General features: G+C 42.3%; 1 protein-coding gene and 1 pseudogene across 3 annotated transcripts in view; both read right to left on the bottom strand.

The window, feature by feature from the left end:
- Positions 1-7,668: 7,668 nt before the first annotated feature.
- Positions 7,669-11,007, bottom strand: LOC109274970 (elongation factor 1-alpha 1-like; annotated as a pseudogene).
- Positions 11,008-11,659: 652 nt separating this feature from the next.
- IQGAP2 (IQ motif containing GTPase activating protein 2) overlaps positions 11,660-21,012 on the bottom strand; it is a 293,312-nt gene continuing 283,959 nt past the window's right edge. For all 3 annotated transcript variants that reach the window (XM_019462972.2, XM_019462973.2, XM_019462975.2), the window contains 4 exons: positions 20,456-20,616; positions 18,366-18,503; positions 17,190-17,298; positions 11,660-12,610 (listed from right to left, as the gene is read on the bottom strand). In XM_019462972.2, coding sequence (XP_019318517.2) covers positions 12,497-12,610; positions 17,190-17,298; positions 18,366-18,503; positions 20,456-20,616 — 522 coding nt within the window. In that variant the 3' untranslated portion in view covers positions 11,660-12,496. The remainder of the gene's footprint in view (positions 12,611-17,189; positions 17,299-18,365; positions 18,504-20,455; positions 20,617-21,012) is intronic.

Genomic DNA, 21,012 nt, shown 5'->3' on the forward strand with positions numbered 1-21,012 from the left:
GCCCGCCACGCGCTCCCCTCCCCCTCCCCCTCCCCGTGAGCCCCTCGGCCGCCGCTCCGCTGTCCCCGGCTTCGGCGACCCGGCCTCTCGCGGTGCACCGCACCGCGCGCCCCGCCCTGCCCCGGTCCCGGCAGCCGGCCACTGCCCGGCGGGGGAATCTAACCGAGACAGTTCTTCCTCCAGGCGCCTTTGACCCGACAAACTCCCAGTGACTCAGACCGGCGGGGTCCTCGGAACAGGGCCGCGCGGCCTCGGGAGCTTTTGCCTTGGCTTCTCATGACCCTCCTGGGGAGCAAAGGCGTCGGCAGTGAACTTCCGAGCAGCGATGCGCCCCGGGGCGCCGGCCCCCACGGCCCCGGCCGACACCTTCCCGACCCGAGCCAAAGCGCCCCCCTTCAGGCCGAGCGCTGCTGCCCTTTCGGAAACTGGGTCTTTAGCTGAAAGTTTCAAAGTGACTCGTGTTTTTTAACTTAGGGAGAGTGGACTGCAAAGTTTATCCTGCAGTAACAAGGTAGCCCCTAATGAGAAGGAGCCTTTCTGTTTGGGCAGATTTTTTGACATTTTTACAAATTCATTTCCCTTTATTTGCTGAAGTTAGTCTTTTCCTGCGTGGGGCACTTACGGTTTCGCGGACAGACTGACTTCGAGGGGAACTCGTCAGGCCGAGCCCGAGCGCATCTTCTCGCCGCTCCCGCCCCGCACGGCTGCAACCTTTTGTCCTCTGACCGCGGCTCTCCGCCCCGCCGGGCGCTGGAGCACCTGCGCAGCCTCCCCCGGGGTCGCGGCCGCCGCGCGTTCCCTGCGCCCCCGGCACGGCTCCGGCGCCTGCCTCCCGAGGGCGGCCCGGGTGCTCCGAAGGCATCCCTCGCGCTTTCTGGGAAGATTGTACGGGAGTTTGGCACAGTTCGGCCAAATTCGAGTCGCAGGGTGGCAGACACCGGGGGACGTCGCGGCTGGGGCTGGGCGGGGAGGAGCACGCGGTTGATTTGGCTGCCCAGGCAGATCTGGTGGGTGTTAAAGACCGCCGCGGGAAACGGCTACCCTCAGCCGGCCTTTTCCGGGAAAGTTCTCCCGCAGCCCCTTCTCCTCTCCGTTGTGCGGGCGTGTTCTGCACTATGTGGTTGATAAACTACTTGAGAGTCATTGGTCGGGTTTAAGCTTTCTAAAAAGGGAATTTCGCTTTGAGAGTGTCATTCCCCAGTGAGAGCCCTGACACTTAAATAAACTAGGAGAAAAGAGAGGAGACTGCCTCGTTTCCTATATTCCTCCCATCGTTCTCAGAGGACAGGACCTTGTTGTGTATAGAAGTCGCTCAATAAATGACTGAATAACTCATACATACTTAAAAAAATCTTTTCCTATTCAATTCTCCAAGGAAAACATATCCAAGAGTAGATGTGAACCCTTAAAATTATGTATTTCCTCACTCCCTAACTTATACTATTTTTCATACATCCTAAGATGCCATCGATTTTAAGCCTCATTTTAGGGGTGCTTGGGTGGCCCAGTCTGTTAAGCTGACTCTTGATTTCGGCTCAGGTCGTGATCTCACTGTGAGTTGGAGCCTCACATGGGGCTCTACACTGACAGTGCCAAGCCTGCTTGGGATTCTCTCTCTCTCCCTCTCTCTCTGCCCCTCCCCTGCTTGGGCTCACTCTGAAAATAAATAAATAAACATTAAAAAAAAAAAAGACTCAATTTATGTACTACAAAGCACCCACACAAAAATGCTGCCAGTGTTTAAACTGTGGCATACCTGTTGATTGTAAGAAACATCTGAACTTCATGATTGTTTAAACATGAAGGAAGACCACTTTAGAATCAATGAAATAGTGTAAATATAAAAGTAATCAATACAGGTGACAAGAAATTCTAACAGTTCGAGGAAATTAAAGGAAAAGTAAAAGTGTCTTCAGCCTCCCCTTCTAAGAACCATGTATCCATGATGACCCCGGTTAAAAGTTTCTGTCCATCATTCAAGGGTTTGTATCCACATACAAGTATATATATGTATATCCTTAAAATAACAATGGGATAAAACTATGAGTACGCTTTAAAAGTTTAACTATGTCATTGGTGGAAAATGGTTTTAACCATTTTACAAAACTGAAGTTTAAAAGGACGCTCTTTTGGTTAGTCATTAGAACAGAATGCACAGAGTGCTGAAACTCAGGCTTCATTCTTTGTGTATATTAGCCAGATTGAAGCATCCTTTACAGTGGGGCTGAGACAGAGTGAACAAGGGTGGAGAGTGGAACAGAATGAGGCATTTTCTTCCTCCCTTTAGTGTTTTCTATAGGTTGTGGATTGCTCATTGAACAGTCACTAAAAACCTACCTTCGGAAACAGTGGTTTTAACTTTTATCACACACAGTGCAGATTCCTGAACCTCATTCCAGACCTATGAAATCAGATTCTACATTTTTGACAAGCAGCCCCAGGTGATGGTGATGTCTGAGGGTGCCTAGCCAAAGTTTAGACAAATCTAATTCTAAGACAGTGGTTCTCAAACTTTAAGCATGGATCAGAGTCATCTGGAAGATTTGTTAAACCACAGTGCTGGACCTCATCTCCAGAGTTTTTGATTCTGTAGGTCTGGGTGTGGTCTGAAAATTTGCATTTTTAACGAGTTCTCAGGTGTTGCAGATGCTGAAGATGATGGGGCAAGGGCAGGTGGGAGGGACACACTTTGAAAACTGCTCTGAGAGATAAAAAGAACTAAACAGGATTTCATATAGTTTGTGTGAGTTTTTTTAGATTACACAATATTTCAGGGCGCCTGGGTGGCTCAGTTGGTTGAGCATCCGACTTCAGGCTCAGGTCATTATCTCGAAGTTCTTGGGTTCTGCCCTGCATCTGGCTCACTACAGTCAGCCCAGAGCTCCTTTTGGTTCCTCTGTGCGCCTCCCCCATTCGTGCGTGCGTGCTCCCTCTCAAAAGTAAATAAACATTGAAAAAATAAATTACACATTTCAAGCATCGAAAAGTATACCCATGGGCTTACAACCTGGCATTAACATGTATATGTATGTGTATGTGTATATGTATATGTATATGTATATATATCTTGTATTCGTTAGGCTTTTTTTTTGGTACCCTTTTCTGATTTCATTTTTTCCTGCCCAAAAGAGTAACCTTTTTATTCATGTTTTTTTGTACCATTGGTACATTTGTTTTTCCAAAAAAAAAAAAAAAGTATTGCTTTGTATGTTCTATATACTTATACAAAGAGTAACATACTTTAGGAATACTTCTGTAGTTTTCATTTTTCTAGATTTACCTGGTTGTATATGTATATCTAATTCTTTTTAAACTATAGTATGCCTTTGTATATAGAACATTTTATTCTTCTAACACTATTTTATCTGAAGTTTTGTCCAATTTATTTCACACAACATATTTTTGCTTTATTTTCCATGATTAATCTGGCCAGAGGTTGGAAATGACTGTTTTCCAATGCCTGTCTTTTTGTTTTGTTGCTTTTATAGTTTATTTTCATTGTCATTAATTTTCACACAGGCTTTTAATCATTTCTTTCTACTTTCTTTGAATTTATTATTATTCTCCCAACGTTTTGAACTGATTGCTTAGTTTAATTTTCACTCCTCCCTCAAGCAAACATTTCATCTGCATTTTGTATGTTTTGACATGTGCATATACATGGCAATTCAGGTGAAAATATTTTGTCAATTTCACTAACTCTTCCTCAATCCATTCATTATTGGAAGTTTCGACTGGCTTCCTGATTAATTCTTTTTTGTTTTTTTTTTTTAGACAGAGGGAGAGAGAGTGGGCGAGCAGGGGAGAGGGGCAGAGGGAGAGAGAGAGAGAATCTTAAGCAGGCTCCACAATCAGTCCATGCCCAACACAGGGCTATATCCCACAAACCTGGGATCATAACCTAAGCCGAAATTAAGACTAGGACGCTTAACTAAGGCACCCAGGTGCCCTGCTTTATGATTAATTTCTAATTTTATATTATGGTCTGCTGGTAATGTTCTGTTTTTTGGTGGTTTTTTTTTTTTTTTGCATACTCTACAAAATTCCTTTAATATTTGTGTGCTCCTTAGAGCTTTTGAAAAAGATCTCTATTTGTTTCATATCATCCATACCAAAATCCCTTCGCTGACAGTTTTAGAGCAAATGTGTGCAGGTTCCACAGGTAGAAAATCTACCTAACCAAACACTACAGCGGTTCCCTAACATGTTGATTTTGGTCAGAAGTGAAATCTCAACATTGCAGCATTATTCATACTGAAATCATCTGACACTGACTCCTGGTTTTTATTTTCTCTGTTTGAACTCACCTGGTACCTAATAGTGTGAGTCATTAGCTATCCTTTTACAGTGTTTGTGGTATTTAATACTGTTTTAAAACAAATGTGACATAAAATGGTGAAAGAAAACAAAATTTTAATGTTTACTTTTGGGAGAGAGAGAGAGAGAGAGAGAGAATGCACAAGCATGGGAGGGGCAGAGAGAGAGGGAAATAGAGGATCTGAACAGCAGAGAGTCCTATGGGGGGCTCAACCCCACGAACCGTGAGATCATGACCTGAGCCGAAGTCAGATATTTAACCAACTGAGCCACCCAGGTGCCCCCAAAAGGTGAAAATTTTAATCATAAGATGATACGAAAGCAGTTTGTTTTAAATCCTTTACATGATCTACCTGCTTCAGGTATTATGGTTACTGCTTCTCTATTTGAAGCCCTCCAAAGACAACAAGATATTCAAGAACTTCCTTAGTAATTTCTTTTTGGAAGATAATGGTGGTGATACCAGGGCTCATATCTCATATGAAATAAAATCAAGTTGTATTCAAACTAGGTATGACATACTCCAGGTTCTGTGCAGATATCTCCATATTTGTTTTTGAAGCAGATGGGTCTGTAATCAAGGTACAGGCTAGTCAATAGGAGACCCATTCCTGCCTTTTGTTGTTACAAACCTGCATTCGTATTTTGAGTTTAGAAATAAAATTAAACTCTCATAATGGGTCAACATGTGTATTTCCACTAATTACACCATGGATAGAATAGTAGACTATCCCTTTGGTTGGGGTGCTAAAAAAAAGGTCAAATTCAGTATCTATTAAAAAGAAAACAACTGGGGCGCCTGGGTGGCTCAGTCGGGTAAGCGTCGACTTCGGCTCAGGTCATGATCTCACAGTTCGTGAGTTCGAGCCCTGCATTGGGCTCTGTGCTGGCAGCTTAGAGCCTGGAGCCTGCTTCAGATTCTATGTCTCCCTCTCTCTCTGCTCCTCCCCCGCTCATGCTCTGTCTCTCTCCCCTTCAAAAGTAAATAAAAACATTGATAAAAAAATTAAAAATAAAATAAAAAGAAAACAACTACAAAAACTTTTGTTCCAGTTTTATTTAAAAAAAAATTTTTTTTTAACGTTTATTTATTTTTGAGACAGAGAGAGACAAAGCATGAACGGGGCAGGGTCAGAGAGAGAGGGAGACACAGAATCTGAAACAGGCTCCAGGCTCTGAGCAGTCAGCACAGAGCCCGACGCGGGGCTCGAACTCAGGGACGGCGAGATCGTTACCTGAGCCGAAGTGGGACGCTTAACTGACTGAGCCACCCAGGCGCCCCTGTTCCAGTTTTATAAGGTGAACTCAGTATCTTTTACTTCTCCTATTCATATTCTGTATTAGTTTTGGTTTTCCAGAAAAACAAAACCAACAGTCTACATCTATCATCTATCTATATCATGTATATAGATATACACATATAGATATACATATATAAATCTTCTCTTATATACATATAAGGCTCGCATGGTTAGAGAGGCTGAGAAGTCCCACGACCTGCTGTCTGTAAGCTGGAAGAACCATAACAGCTGGTGGTATAGTTCAGTCCCAGCCCAAAGGCATGAGGACCAGGGGAGCTAATGGCATAACTCCCATTCTGAGACTGAGGCTGCTGGTGTGAATTCCAGAGTTGGAGGCCTGAGAACCTGTGTAAAGGCAGGAGATAGACGGCCCACTTGGGGGGTGGGGGAGCGGGAGGTTTTGCCTTCCTGTGCCCTTTTGTATTTGAGCTCTCAACAGATTAGATGATGCCTGTCCACAAAGGTGAAGGGATCTTTACTGAGTCCACGCCTTCAAAAGTTAATCTCTTCTGGAAACACTCTCACAGACACATCCAGAAATAGTGTTTTTTAACCAGTTATCTGGGCATCCCTTAGCCCTATCAAATGGACACATAACATTAACCATCACACCGTCCACTGCATTTTAGGTCAGAGGTTTTATACTCTAAGGAAAACAAGGGTGAGGCAACCTAGAAAATCTGTATGAACCCCTTTATTTGGAGACTGACTTGAGAGCATATGCGTTGTCAGAATGAGATAGTCACTAGCTGCTCCATTCACAGCAGGGCCGACCTAAAGCAATACTGTGACTCCTGAGGGACAGTGGGGTGGTGAGGTCTGCCTCCTTCCCAGCCCATCAGATGCAGTCTTTGAGCCCCCACCTCTGCACCACGTACGAGGCATGGCCAGGCTCTGGACTTAGAGCAGTGGCTAAGACAGTCTCTGTCCTCTGGAACTCAGAGGATGATTTTGAGAGCTCTATCTTAACCTGCTGCTAAATTCAGGTTTCAGTAACAGAGGCAAGAGGTTTTCAAAAGCTTATCAGCAGTGTATCATCCATTCTTAGCAGAATTTCTTAAAATATAGGCAACTATCACCATTGAGAGTCCTGTGGTTCACCTCTGGGGACATTTGAGGAGTACCACAAATCCCTACTTAACCACAGCCAAAGTTTTTAAAATTGCATCATGAATAGCCCCTCTAATTAGAACTCAACCACACACACATACACTAACACACATCGTCACAGTTCTGGTCTCTCAATGACTTAAGGGAGACATGTCAGGTCAGACAAGGGTCACATTGAGGTGGTCTCTTTCTTTACCACAAACTTCCAGAATATTAAGTATGCACAGGTTTTCCCTCTCTTGGAGATGACTAGGACACATTGTTCGAGAGGAGCTAGGATGCAGCTTAAGGTCTAGGTGCTAAAAAGTACAGTTCAAGGTAGCACGGACGCTAAACCTTGCAACAATACCATTTTTTAATAGTGGAAACATGACTAGACATACATCAAAGTCAAGGAGTCAGATATACAAAAATTAAGTTATAGTTTCAATTGGTTAAGTGTTTCAAAAGCAAAAAACATTTTTTTTCCTTCTTCCCACTAAGAAAAGCTATGAGTTCTGGGGAGGAAGCTGGTGGAGGGTAGCAGAGTGTAATGCTCCCAAATATGCCTTTTGGCATATGGCTTATTTTGAAGTGATGATTTTTCAAAACTAACGACACAGGAGAAGCTCTGCAAGCAGAAGTAATCCTTTTGTAATGGCAGTTTACACATATAAAGAGATTTTACACTGGAGCCCTATTATCAGACATTCCTTCTTCACCTGGCTTATGTTCCAGGTGGGGCAAATTTGAGCAAACATTTCCTCTTATCACTTTCCCATAAATTGCACTCTCCACCCCCCATCTACCCCCTACCATCCTTCTTTTGTCTTTTTTTTTTTTTTTTTAATGTATATTTACCTTTTGCCTTTAGCCAAAGATAGTAAGGTGGGGGCTTGGGCTATTTCCAGGAGTGTTTCTTAGTTTTCCTGAGTATACATGAGGTATGTATTTGTTTTTTTCCTCTGTAATTTACTTTGACAGAGCAAAAGTGAGAGTGTGGGGGAGGGGCAGAGAGGGAGAGAGAGAATCCCAGGCAGGCTCCATGCCCACCATGGAAGTTACCGCCGTGAGATCATGACGTGAGTCAAAATCAAGAGTCGGATACTTAACCGACAGAGCCACCCAGGCACCCTTCTCTTGATAATTTATTACAGAGCGTCTCAGCCAAGGAGCACTCAGAAGGAGAGAGGGAAAATTATTTTTCTTCCTCTACAATGGTTAGGAGTCTTTACTGGCTCAGGGTTATAAGACACAGTGGTCCACTGGCTTGGGGTTCAGTGCTCCTGGGAGGGGTATAGGCCTTGGTTCCAACCATATCTACATCCATGCCTCTGCTGGCTTCTTCTTGTTCATGCTCCATCACATTTCTTCTCTGGGTCACCTGTTCACTCATGTGCCTTAAAAATCTCAAGTAGCAGTTGGTAGTATCTTCAACAATAAATAGCCTTACTGGGGCGCCTGGGTGGCTGAACTGCTAAAGCATCTGACTTTAGCTCAGGTCATGATCTCATGGTTTGTGAGTTAGAGCCCCGCATTGGGCTCTGTGTTGACAGCTCAGAGCCTGGAGGCTGCTTCAGATTTGTGTCTCCCTCTCTCTCCGCCCCACCCCTCCCCATGCTCTCTCTCAAAAACAAACATTGAAAAAAAATTAAAAACAAAAAACAATAGCCTTACCATGTGGGCCAAGGGAGAGAAAACACGCACTGCTTTCCTCAACGGTACTGGCATGATATGAAGGTATATATTAATACAGTTAAGACTTAAGCATAATGCTCAGTCTCGGAATAAGACAAACTCCCTTCAGAAATACTATGAAACGTTAGCTTTTGCCTCTAAACATTTTTCCTTAACTTTGGCTCCTTCTACACATTTCCACTAAAAATCTTTCCTGGAGCACAGAGGAGGAAGCTTAATCTACCTCCCACTGTCCCTGGATCCTGTTCCTCACGTACTTAACTGCAGGGAAGATGAGGTTTCTTCACAAGATGGGCCCTACACAAGATGCATGTTTATTTGATTCCTTTTAGGTATGCAGGTCTGTGTTAAGGTTAACGCATTACAAAAATGTACACATTCACAAACTGTTAAGATAGCGAGCATTTTGAAAGAGCATTTCCTTTTTTTTTTTTCTCATTAAACTTTTGTTTTAATGGGTCTCAAAATTCTGTGACAGATTTTTTGGTCAAGTTGTTTCCATTAAAAAGCACTGATTTTAAAAACTAATAACTCAAAACTGCCACATACACACACACACAGACACACACAGCAAATGGTCCACAAAATGTTCTCCTTTCCTTCTGAAGATTTTATGGTGCATTGTTATCATTACCCAGTCTTTTACTATTAAACTTAAATGGCCAATTGGCACAACAGTTCTGAGACTGTTCTCCCACCACTTATTAAGACTGGGGTGGCAGGGATTGGGGATAATAATCATTTAGCCTTCTGAGCTTTCTGGGCAGGCTTGGTGACCTTGCCAGCTCCAGCTGCCTACTGTCCACTGCTTTGATGACACCCATAGCAACCATCTGTCTCATGTCATGAACAGCAAAACGGCCCAGAGGAGGAGAGTCAGAGATGTTCCCAACACACATGGGCTTGCCAGGAACCATATCAACGATGGTAGCATCACCAGATTTCAAGAACTTGGGACCATCTTCCAGCTTTTTTCCAGAATGATGATCAATCTTCTCATTCCGCTCAGTGAACTTGCAGGCGATATGAGCTGTGTGACGGTCCAGCACAGGTACATAACCGGCACTGATTTGGCCCGGATGGTTCAGGATTATCGCCTGAGCCGTGAAGCCAGCTGCTTCCATTGTGGGTCATTTTTGCTATCACCAGCCCCATTGCCACGATGGACATCTTTGACAGATAGGTTCTTGACATTGAAGCCCATGTTGTCCCCAGGAAGAGCCTCACTCAGAGCTTCCTGGTACATTTCAGCAGACTTTACTTTAGTTGTAACATTGACTGGAGCAAAAGTGACCACCATGCTTGGTTTAAGAACACCGGTCTCCACTTGACCCACAGGGACAGCACCAATGCCACCAATTTTGTAGACATCCTGGAAAGGCAGATGCAAGGGCTTGTCAGTTGGACGAGTTGGTGGCAGAATGCAATCCAGAGTTTCAAGCAGTGTGGTTCCACTGGCATTGCCATCTTTACGGGTGACTTTCCATCTCTTGAACCAGGGCGTGTTAGCACTTGTCTCCAGCATGTTGTCACCTTTCCAACCAGAAATTGGCACAAACGCCACTGTGTCGGGGTGGTAGCCAATTTGCTTACTGTAGGTGCTGACTTCCTTAACGATTTTCTCCTATCTCTTCTGGCTGTGGGGTGGCTCAGTGGAATCCAACAAGTTGTTTTACACGCAGCGTGTAAGCCACAAGGGCATGCTCACGGGTCTGCCCATTCTTGGAGATACCTGCTTCAAATTCGTCAACATCAGCAACGATCAGCTCAGCACAGTCGGCCTGGGATGTGCCTGTAATCATATTTTTGATAAAGTCTCTGTGTCCTGGGGCATCAATGGTAGTCACACAGGACTTGCTGGTCTCAAATTTCCACAGGGAGATAGCAATGATGATACCACGTTCACATTCGGCTTTCAGTTTATCTGAGACCCAGGCGTACTTGAAGGAGCCCTTTCCCATCTCTGCAGACTCCTCAGATTTTTTTGATAGTTCTTTTGTCGATCCCACCACATTTGTAGATCAGATGACCAGTAGTGTAGACTTGCTCTCTTTGCTAAAAATATGCACAGCTGGACATAATCACTAAAGTGGCAGATTCTACTTTTGAAAATTTGAACTTTCTGGGGTGCCTGGATGGCTCAGTCAGTTAAACGTCTCTTAATTTGGGCTTGGGTCATGATGGCATGGTCTGTGGGATTGAGCCCCACGTTGGGCTCTGCAGTGACAGCACACCGAGCTTGATTGGGATTCTCTCCCTCCTCTCTCTGCCCCCCTCTGCCCCCCTCTGATCTCTTTCAAAAGATTAAACAAAGTTTAAAAATTTGTAGTTTCCAAATTCTATTGATCTCACACTAAAGTTCATTTTTGTTAAATGAGCTTAAGTTACACTGAGAAATATTTTGTAATCCCTATGAAAAATAAAGCCTGTCGAATGAATAAACAGAATCCCAAGTATCAGGGGGCTCCAGCCTGAGGGTCCGAATCACTACTGTCATGAAGATAGCTAGCTAACCTGTCCCCAGGAATCACTCTTTCTTTTATTAATAGTATCACCTCTTACCCCAGTTTAAAAAAAATTTTTTTTTTTTAGTTTTTTGAGAGAGAGAGAGAGAGAGAAGGGGAGGGGTAGAGAGAGAGGGAGAGAGAGAGAGAATCCCAAGCAGGCCCCACACTGTCAGTGCAGAGCCACATGCGGTGCTAGAACCCACGAACTGCGCGAGATTACGGTCTGAGCCAAAACCAAGAGTCAGAAGCTCAAAGGACTGAGCCACCCAGATGCCCCACCTCAGCTTTTAATTGAGAACAGGGCTGCCTGATTAAAAGATCTTATTTCCCAGGCTCTATTGAAGCTGGTTGTGGCTGCATGACTAAGTTTTGGTCAATCAGATGTGAGAAGTGACTCAAATTACTTAAAACAAAATGGCATGCCCTGGACTTCTTTCTCCCTTCAGTGATCAAGACAGAGCCAAGTGGCCAGCCTGGGTCTCTAAACAATCTTGTAAGCCCGCTCACTTACCTCTGAACTGATGAACCTGACAAAAACCAACTTCTCTCTTATTTCAGTAACGACTGAAAGGACGTGTAACTGACTGGGCGCCCCAGCCACAGGGTTTTGTAATCCCTCGGTTACAGCTTTTTAGTCTGCACCCTAACAAGTACAGCTGTCGACACGTTATTTCTTTTCCTGGTAAGCCCCACCAAGAACCTTCTACCCACAAAATGATTTAGTATTAGGACACCTAAAAACTCCAATTCATGTAATTCAGTTAACATTTATTTTACATAAAACAATTTTCAAAGAATACATTTAAAAACCATCTAGATACTGATTTTATTGCATTACAAAAAATTGAGAGGCACAATTGAAGTATTCAAATAAACTGTGAGGGGTGGAGGTGGGGGTTTAAGCTCGCTATCCATGGTGCTCCTTAGTCACTTAAAGGCTCTGGGAACAAGAGCCTTTACCACAAGGCAGTAGTGCACTTCATTTAGTAGGAATAAATCACATAAAATATATAATTTTATACAGAAAGTGTTATTGTACTGTCACTTTCAATTACTTATAAAAACTTCATTTTGAATTGCACAAAAGTTCTTTAAAATTGGTAACTCCCAGAAGGCAGGGCTTAGAACAAAGTATCCGTGTAAATAATTCATTACAAATAATTAGGTTTCCATTTCTCCCAAGAAAAAAATCTATGAAGGATGACATTATTCAAACGGGACATTTAAAATTATTTGTTCATAGGAAAATAGGTCTACAGATTTGTCTCTAAGTCAGCTAAACTTATTTTCTCCCTACTTTAAAACAAATCACAGATTGCCAAAGTTTTAAGTCAGAGTACCTATACCACAGCATAATGTGGAAGTGTTTCCATCAATTCATTTTTTGTATTATTCTACCATAGTATCAAATTATCAAAAAGGCACATGGGTACATTCTTCAGAACAGTTTTGGTCATTTAAGAAAAAAAAAAAAAAACCCACACATTTGTAAGCAGTGATTTCAATCATGTTTAACAACAAAAATATTAAGCAGATTCATCTCAATCCGGGTGATACAGATTCCATGACACTTCTGTAGGCACTTCACTTTCCATAGAATTTCTTGTTCAGCAGGTAGATGAGAAGGTTTACATTCACTTTAACCTTATCAAACATTTTCATTACAGCTACGCCTTCATACTGCATCTGGAGTAAATCCTGAAAGTGTAAGGGACATCATTAAATCTCAAATTTAACATTTTGCGTGCTTAAGAACATTCTTAAAAAAACATTCTAGAAGAATCTGTCGACAAAAATAGATTCAGTTGACCTAGTGACCTCTGTGGAGGTTCTTAATAAGGTGTCAGTGTGCATCGGGATCATTTGGTTAAAAACACAAGCTAGTTAAAACACAGATTGTTGGGCCCCATGCACTGGAAGTTCTGACTTTGTAGCTCTGGGGTAAGGCCCAAGAATATGCATTTTAACAAGGTCCTATGTGATGATGGTACTGATGGTCTGAGTGCCATACTTTGAGAAGCACGTACCAAAATGAAAGAAAACAGATTTTTAGAATTGATGAGCACTGTATGAAAGAAAACCATCATCAAGTTAATATCAGATATGTAATTGTAACTTTTAAAAATTATTTATTTTAGAGAGAGGGAGTATGCACGTGGAGGGGGAGGGGGAGAGACAGAGAATCTGAAGCAGGCTCCATGCCCAGCACAGAGCCCCATATGGGGCTTGATCTTAGGACCCTGAGATCATTACCTGAGCTGAAATCAAGAGTCAGATGCTTTACTGACTGAGTCACCCAGGCAGCCCCATAATTATAATTTTAATTGAAACATTCAAAATACAGATAATCCAGCAGGATGGGGCATATCCTTTAGACAGTGGTGTTTCTTTTTACAGTGGTGTTTCCTTTTCTTTTTTTTTTTTTTTTTGAGACAGAGGGCACAAGTGAGTGAGAGGAAGAGAGAGGGGAGGGGAAGAGAGAGGTGTGGGGGCAAAGAGAAGGGGAGAGAGAGAATTGGGGCTCACCCGAAGAGGGAGTCAAGCTCACCTGATATGGGGCTCAACCTCATGAACCTTAAGATCATGACCTGAGCCAACTGAGCCACCCAGGTGCTGCAAGAACGGTGGTGTTTTCTAAAGTGAAGTGAGCAAGGCTATCCCTTGGGGAGCAAAAAGAGTATGAGAACTCCCATTTATTATTTTCTCTCATTCTTTAAACACTTAAATTTTGTGTGTATATTTTATAAAGTATATTTTGAGTCTAGTAGTAGGAACATGTATACTTTAAAAACATTTTTTTAATGTTTTTATTTATTTTTGGAGGAGAGAAAGACAGAGCATGAGGGCGGGAGGGGCAGAGAGAGAGGACACAGAATCTAAAACAGGCTCTAGGCTCTGAGCTGTCAGCATGAACATGTATACTTTATAAATAAGTATGTAAAGTGGGGATAAATGCTCATGTGATTTACTGAAGTTGTGGATTACAATTTGGAGACCAGTGTACAAAGCTAGTCTTTCCTGATCTAGACTACTTTGTGTTCCTGTACTGAGAACAAGCCCTTATTCTCACGTCAGTCTATCGTTCTATGTTTCACTGCCACCTCATAATCAAAGGACATCAACTCTTGCTAGAATTAGTAACTGGGTCACACTAATCATATGCATGAGATTAAGGAGCAATGTCTCACAATAACATAGAACAGGGGGGCTTCCCCAAATAGAAGTTATCATTCTTGAACTGCCCTAGACTAATACCCGGACCTCATTTTCTTGTTCCTAGCTCTGGAAACTTCTTTTTTTTTTTTTTAATGTTTTATTTATTTTGATAGATAGATAGAGAGAGAGAGAGAGAGAGAGAGAGATTGAGAGAGAGAATCCCAATCAGGCTCTGCACTATCAGCACAGAACCTGATGTGGGGCTCGATCCCACATACCATGAGGTCATGACCTGAGCTGATATCAAGAGTTGGATGCTCAACTGAATGAGCCACCTAGGCGCCCCAGGAAACTTCTTGGTTCTTAATGATAATGCCTTGTATCTCTATTAAGCAAGGCCACCTGCACAAGTTGGAATCATCTTTGAGAGAACTTTAGCTGCTGCCAGCGTCCCCCTCCACCTCCTCACATTCCTCCAACTGTACTCAAAGTGAGAGACACCTGTAGGTGTCTGCAGGGGAAGCAGCTGGGCCCCCAAGGTGGGGAGCAATGATAATGATTGTACTTGTGGACGGAAGATCAGATTTGAGACTTAGCCCCGCCATTTGCTATCTTATGACCCTGCGACATCACACCACCTCTCTGAAGTTGTTTTGTTTGTGTAAATTGGGACAACACTGCTAATTTCACAAGGGTGCTATTGGACATAGGAGATCAAAGTCCACAAGCCATTTGTAGGGGCCCATGCTTTGTCAAGATCAACTGTAATCCTGTGCGAGGGGCAATGGAGCAGACTGATGAACAACTTGGACTCCAGCTGCCTCTTGTATAATGAATTCCCTGAACCTCAGCTCTTCATCTGGGAAGGGAACGGTGTCAACCCCGTAGCCCTTGATAAACACTGAACATTATTGGTGGGAGCAGAACATCTTAAGTCGCACCCACCTGTTAGGTATACTGCCGACAGTTGCAGGATACAATTATGACATAATATTTAGGAAGTGAGGAAGGAGGGGAGAAGAAGACCCAGAAACATAATGTTAGAAGGGATCTCCCTTAGTTCTCTTAGAAATTTCTGCCCTTTGGCCAGTTCTTGTCTCACACTAAAGACCTGGCCATCAGGTAATTCACTTGTTAATGTAATTGTCTGAAAGCCATAAATATAAACAGAAGTCTGACTTTATTAGCTGTTAGATGCTGGGCTGGCTACTGGGGCATTCAACCTGTACAGAGTGTAATGCTCTGCTCTCACCATCTTGAAACGCTCAATAATTCTGAATAAGGGGCTGTAACTTTTCATTCTGTACCAAGCCCCACAAATTATGTAGTTAGCCCTGGTGACATGTTCATGACTTTAAAAATCTGGGGTGTATGAGTTATCTGTATGCAGCTAAGGAGTAACATTTCACAATCAATTCTGTGTACAGATGAATGGCATGAAGAGTTAATCCTACCGCATACTGAAACCTTAACAAAGCAGCAAATGAAGCTTGGTATTTGCACCAGTGTTCAAAGGAAGTGCCCTGGAATTCCTGAGGCCTCTGTGATCAGGTGTGTGCCTGTCACTTGGGATTCGTCTGTCCAGTTGATGCTGATTGGTCTCGGGTCATTTCCTTCTTGACAAACACATGATACGTTTTTGCCACTTCTAAAGAAGAATGACTAACGAAGGCACATCCCTAGCAGCACTGTCTTTACTCTTCCCGTATTTATCTAAATGGTACATAAAGTAACTCAAGCTTTTCAGTTAAATTGTTAGATGGCTATATTTACTGGCGTTTAAAAATAAGGTAGAAAATAACGCTGTTTTACTTATGTATACTTTTCACAATTACTCATTATCTTTCGTTTTCTCTCTGGACTCTAACTCACTCCATTATCTCAATGGCCCTTATCATACTCCTTTAGTTTTTTGTTTTTTTCTAAGTTACAAGCAATGCTACAGGGGAAAGAAGGGCAATGGCATCTGCTCCTAGGAGGGGGAAATAATTTCAGGGTTCTCAGCCAGGGGCTCAGCAGGCAGGGAAGCTAGAACTTGTCCCTTGCAGTGGTTCATCAAGATGGTTTGTGTAGATACACACAGAATACCTGGGAACCATTTTACTAGTAGTTTGGGACCCACGTAAATAGGTGTTATTTCCACTGAAAATCTCTCATGTGAAAAAGAAAAACTCAATTACATCTTTTAATTGATCCTATGCTGAGGATCCATTTGGCAGAAGATGATCTTAAGCCTTTGATTGTGTTCTCCTTTCACTTTTTTTGGTCATTGTTGTTCTTGCTCCTTTTGTTTTTGGACATAGAAACTGGATGTCTCAGCTTCTGTTCAAGTCTATTTGGCTTAAATATGGTCCTCATGAGAAAACAGCAATAATTCCGACTGTAGATGCCATTTTTCTACTTGTAGATAACTATTTTGCATGTCTTATGTGCCTAAGCATTTAACAGATTTAATAAACTAATGTAGACATGATTCTAAGCAGGAGAAAGAAGCAGAAATGAGGTCAGTAAAGTTCCAATCCTGGGGATATATAGTCTTACAAAGACATCCAAGTTCCTAATGAAAGAAAACTTTTGGGGCATCTGGGTGGCTTAGTTCAGTTAAGCATCTGACTTTGGCTCAGGTCATGATCTTCTAGTTCGTGAGTTCGAGCCCCACACTGGGCTCTCTGCTGTCAGTGCAGACAGAGCCCACTTCGGTTCCTCTGTCCCCCTCTCTCTGTCCCTCCCCTGCTCACAAACCGCCCCCTCTCAAAAAATAAAATAAAATAAATAAAAAATAAAGAAAAACATTAAAAAAGTAAAAATAAAATAAGAAAACTTTCTCGCCTTAATAGCTTTGAATACTTTTATGCTATTTTTTTCCCTCTAAGCATCAAAATGGAAACATGACTTAGAAAAGCTGACTGCTACGGTTTGCCATCTAAAAGCGTTTTAAGTTCTAATACTTTGAAAGATCAGAGCTTTCCACAAATCACCAAAGCTTAAAAGGCCAATATTGGCAAATAAGGCTTGCAGTGATCATCTGTTACACCCCCGTGTTGTCATGAAGAGGGCAAGCCAGGGGAAGCACGCCGCACATTATAAAACTCACCCCCACTTTGCAGAAATCCCAGCTTACCTGAATATTGAGCTGTACCTTCTCCATCTCAACACCAAGGAATTTTGATCTCACATCAAAGATGCCCACATCTTCAGTAGATATGATATCAAATGTAACATTTTTAAACCTAGTGAAGAAAGGGACATTCATATGAGGAATTGCAACTATATGTGTAAAGCTGAAACTAGTTAACGGAATCCTACATTACCACGCTTAGTGAAAGGTCCACCGGAAAGTCCTAAGGAAGCCTCCCCAACCTCCCATCATTGCCCTTCCCCACTCTGCTCATTAAAACTAGGTTTGATAGCTCTTGTTGAGATTGTTGCCTAGAGCACCCAAGTAGATGCTTTATTACTGAAGAAATGCTATTAAACACGGTCCTTGTTCTTAAAGAGCTTAAAATAAAGTTGGAAAAATGGGGTTCACAGATCCTGAGAATTAAATAGTGACTTAGACTGCTGAGACGCCAGTTGAATGTTTTAGATGGTTACTTCTATAGAAACTACAAAGACGAAGAAGCATTTTCTCTGAGTCAGTATGGTTGAGAGAAAAAGGTTTGCTGCCATAAACGGAACAGAAGCCAGGCCTGGAGAGAGGGCAGGAGTTAGAGAGGAGCTCACATGGTGAATGTGGCTCCCTGCAACAGTGATGGGCCACAAGGCTCACAGTTCCTTTAAAAGAGAGAGCCCTCTGGCACCCAGTGCGGGGCTGCGGAGGAGGGTTTCCATTTTCTCCTCTACATCAAACACACACACGAGCAGCACACTGCTAGAGTGGCTCTGACCCGGGTGTTGGCACACATAGTCTGTGGCTCTGAAGTGAGAAAGATACTATTGTAAATAACTCTCTCTATCAAGACAAAAAGACAGCTTTTCATTCTCAGTGCTATGACTCAGTTTTTCCCGAGAGAAGGGGGAGGCTGGCAAACCCAAATGTACTGGACCAGCCATGGGAAACACGACCCGCTCAGCACTTCATACAACCCCCGGCACTGATGCTCGGGGTCTGATGGGCAGACTAGAGATTACAATACACGTACGTCCCCGCCCTGTCATCTGTAATCAAGGGTAAGCCTTGATAGACCAAATGAAGCTCTCTTCAAAGGCCACAGGAAACCAAAAAGAAGTGAGTCAGATTTTATGGGAGTGATTAGAGGGTATGTGTAATTCTGTGCAGATTTCAGGCCACACTCACTGGTTTGTCTGAAGGTCGTCTATCCCCAGCAGGACCCCCTTCTCATGCAGCTTTGCAGCCGTGTACCTCACTGGCTTGGCTCTCTTCGCCCCTTTCGGTTCTCCTTTTCCATCCAGTTTAATTGACCTTCGAGAATTTCTGACAAAATAAGAATAAACCATCTGTCGTCATGACGGCAAACTCAGAGGTTGTGGTGGTGCCCACCACTGTTCACGCTTGGCCCCCACCGCCCTGAGTATGAAACTTTATTTTGTGAAAGTAGGAGGTGATTTTCCCTCGCCATAAAACCTCACTGCTGAAATGTCTGAGAAGGCTATCTACAAAGTGACCGACAGACCAGTACTTACTGTATTTTCTCAGGCATATTGAACTAAGTGGCGATAGAAAGTCATGTCACAAGCAGCTTTGGTTCCGTAATATGAACTGCATACTCCTAAGTAAAGGTATTACTAGGACTGTTTTAGTTTATTGAATAAATACTGTGTGACCAGCCATGTTCTAAGCGCTTTTTGAATACTGCCTCACCTTTGTAAAATCAACATTTCCATAGTGCTTGGAAATCAATTAATTCCTTTCTTATGATTTCATTTAGCTCTCATAGTAACACTTGTGAGGCTGGTACTCCTCTTGCCACCTTAAAGATGAGAAAACTTAAGTTCCAGAGTTCACTGGGCTCGGTCATAGATCACACAACGTAAGAAAGAATTAGAACGCAAATCTAGCTCGCCTCATTAGCGGCAAAGGTTGTAAAATGCCTTCAAGTGGTTGCAAGTAAAAAAAACAAACAAAAAAGCCCCAGCCCTCTAACAGCCTTATTTCTACTGGGTATTATTAGTTGGATCAACTTCTTTCTCCAGGAATACGGTAATTTACAGGCTTCAAGGCAATGAATTAAAATTCAGAACTAGTGGGGCCCAAATAAGGGAGGTTTAAATTTGGTTATTTCCCTTCATCAAATCTTCTGTGATTAATGCAATTGATTATTCCATACAGCACCATTTCTTACTGCATGAAAACATTATGCTACACATTTAAATGGGTAATTAAAATCTGATTCGTATCAGCCTTAGTCTAGTAAGTAGGAAGAACAACAATGAGCAAAGAATACTCATTAAAAGTGGCTCTGCTGTGTATAAAAAAATCTGTAATACGTATCCTAATGGGTAATGGGGAACTGCCAAATTTTGTCTTTCATGTCAATAATAATTAAAAAAAAATTTTAAACCTTTATTTTTGAGAAAGCGAGACAAACAGACTCTGAGCAGGGGAGAGGTGTGTCTAGAAGGAGACATGGAATCCGAAGCAGGCTCCAGGCTCTGAGCTGTCAGCACAGAGCCCGACGTGGGGCTCAAACCCACGAACCGTGACATTATGACCTGAGCCGAAGTTATATGCTTGACTGACAGAGCCATCCAGGTTCCCCATCAGTGATAATGTTTTAAAAGCACTAAGTAATTTAAAATCATTAGGCCACATTCTGCTAGTAGCAAATACCTGGGGTTACCTAACATTGTTTATTGTAAATATTCAAAAAGTAAGAGTAGCTTCAATTTTTTTTTATCATAGTATTTGGCCTCTTTGAGTAAAAGAGACCAAAGGGAAAATGAGAGTGCTTCCCCAAGCATTAAAACTACTTGCTTAGAGGGGCGCCTGGGTGGCTCAGTCGGTTAAGCGTCCGACTTCGGCTCAGGTCATGATCTCACAGTTCGTGAGTTCAAGCCCCGCGTCGGGCTCTGTGCTGACAGCTCAGAGCCTAGAGCCTGCTTCACATTCTGTGTCTCTCTCTGCCCTTTCCCTGCTCATGCTGTGTTTTTAAATAAACATTAAAAAAATAAATAAATAAAGCTACTTGCTTAGAATACAACAGGTTGAGCTACGTGAATTTCAATGCTGATGGACAATTAAACAGTATCTCAATGCACTCCTGACTTCTTAGATCCCAGTAGCAAATCACAAAATCCAGATTCTAGTTTTTTGGTTATAAAAGAAAGCAAAGAGTTTGCTTCCAAACCCGATCATCCAAGTGGGTAAAATAATTGACACCCATATAAATCATGACATTACAAATGGATATATGATTTTTAATTTACCGTCTTTTTAAGTTGTCCACGCAAGTCTTTATGTAGGTGTCATAATAATTAATTTGCTCTTCATAAAATGCCGCCTTCTCATTAAGTGCATTCAGGGTTTGCTGAAGTTTTGCCAATTCAGCTTTTCGAAGTTTACGATGTATTCTTTGATTTCGAATGTCCTAAAAAACAAGTAAAGGCTATGATATGACATTTAAGAAGTTTAATTTATGACACTGCCAATTTGGGACAAGAAGAATGTGGACTATGAAGTCACTGTTTGTGACTGTTAACCTTAACTTCCCTTAGTCACCTTAATCTTTACATATATATTTATATAAATATATATTTTTATAATTTATAAAATTTATAATTTTATAATATATATTTTAATAATTTATATATATTTATATAAATATATATTTATAAAAAAATATATATAGTTGTGTGTGTGTGTATATACACATGTTTAAGTTTAACTTAAGCAATCTCTGCACCCAACCTGAGGCTTGAACTCACGACCCCAAGATCAAGAGCTCCATACTCTACCAACTGAACCAGCCAGGTACCCCATAATC

Source organism: Panthera pardus, unplaced genomic scaffold (genome assembly GCF_024362965.1).
Source record: "Panthera pardus isolate Hobbes unplaced genomic scaffold, ASM2436296v1 HiC_scaffold_2, whole genome shotgun sequence".
Taxonomy (NCBI): domain Eukaryota; kingdom Metazoa; phylum Chordata; class Mammalia; order Carnivora; family Felidae; genus Panthera; species Panthera pardus.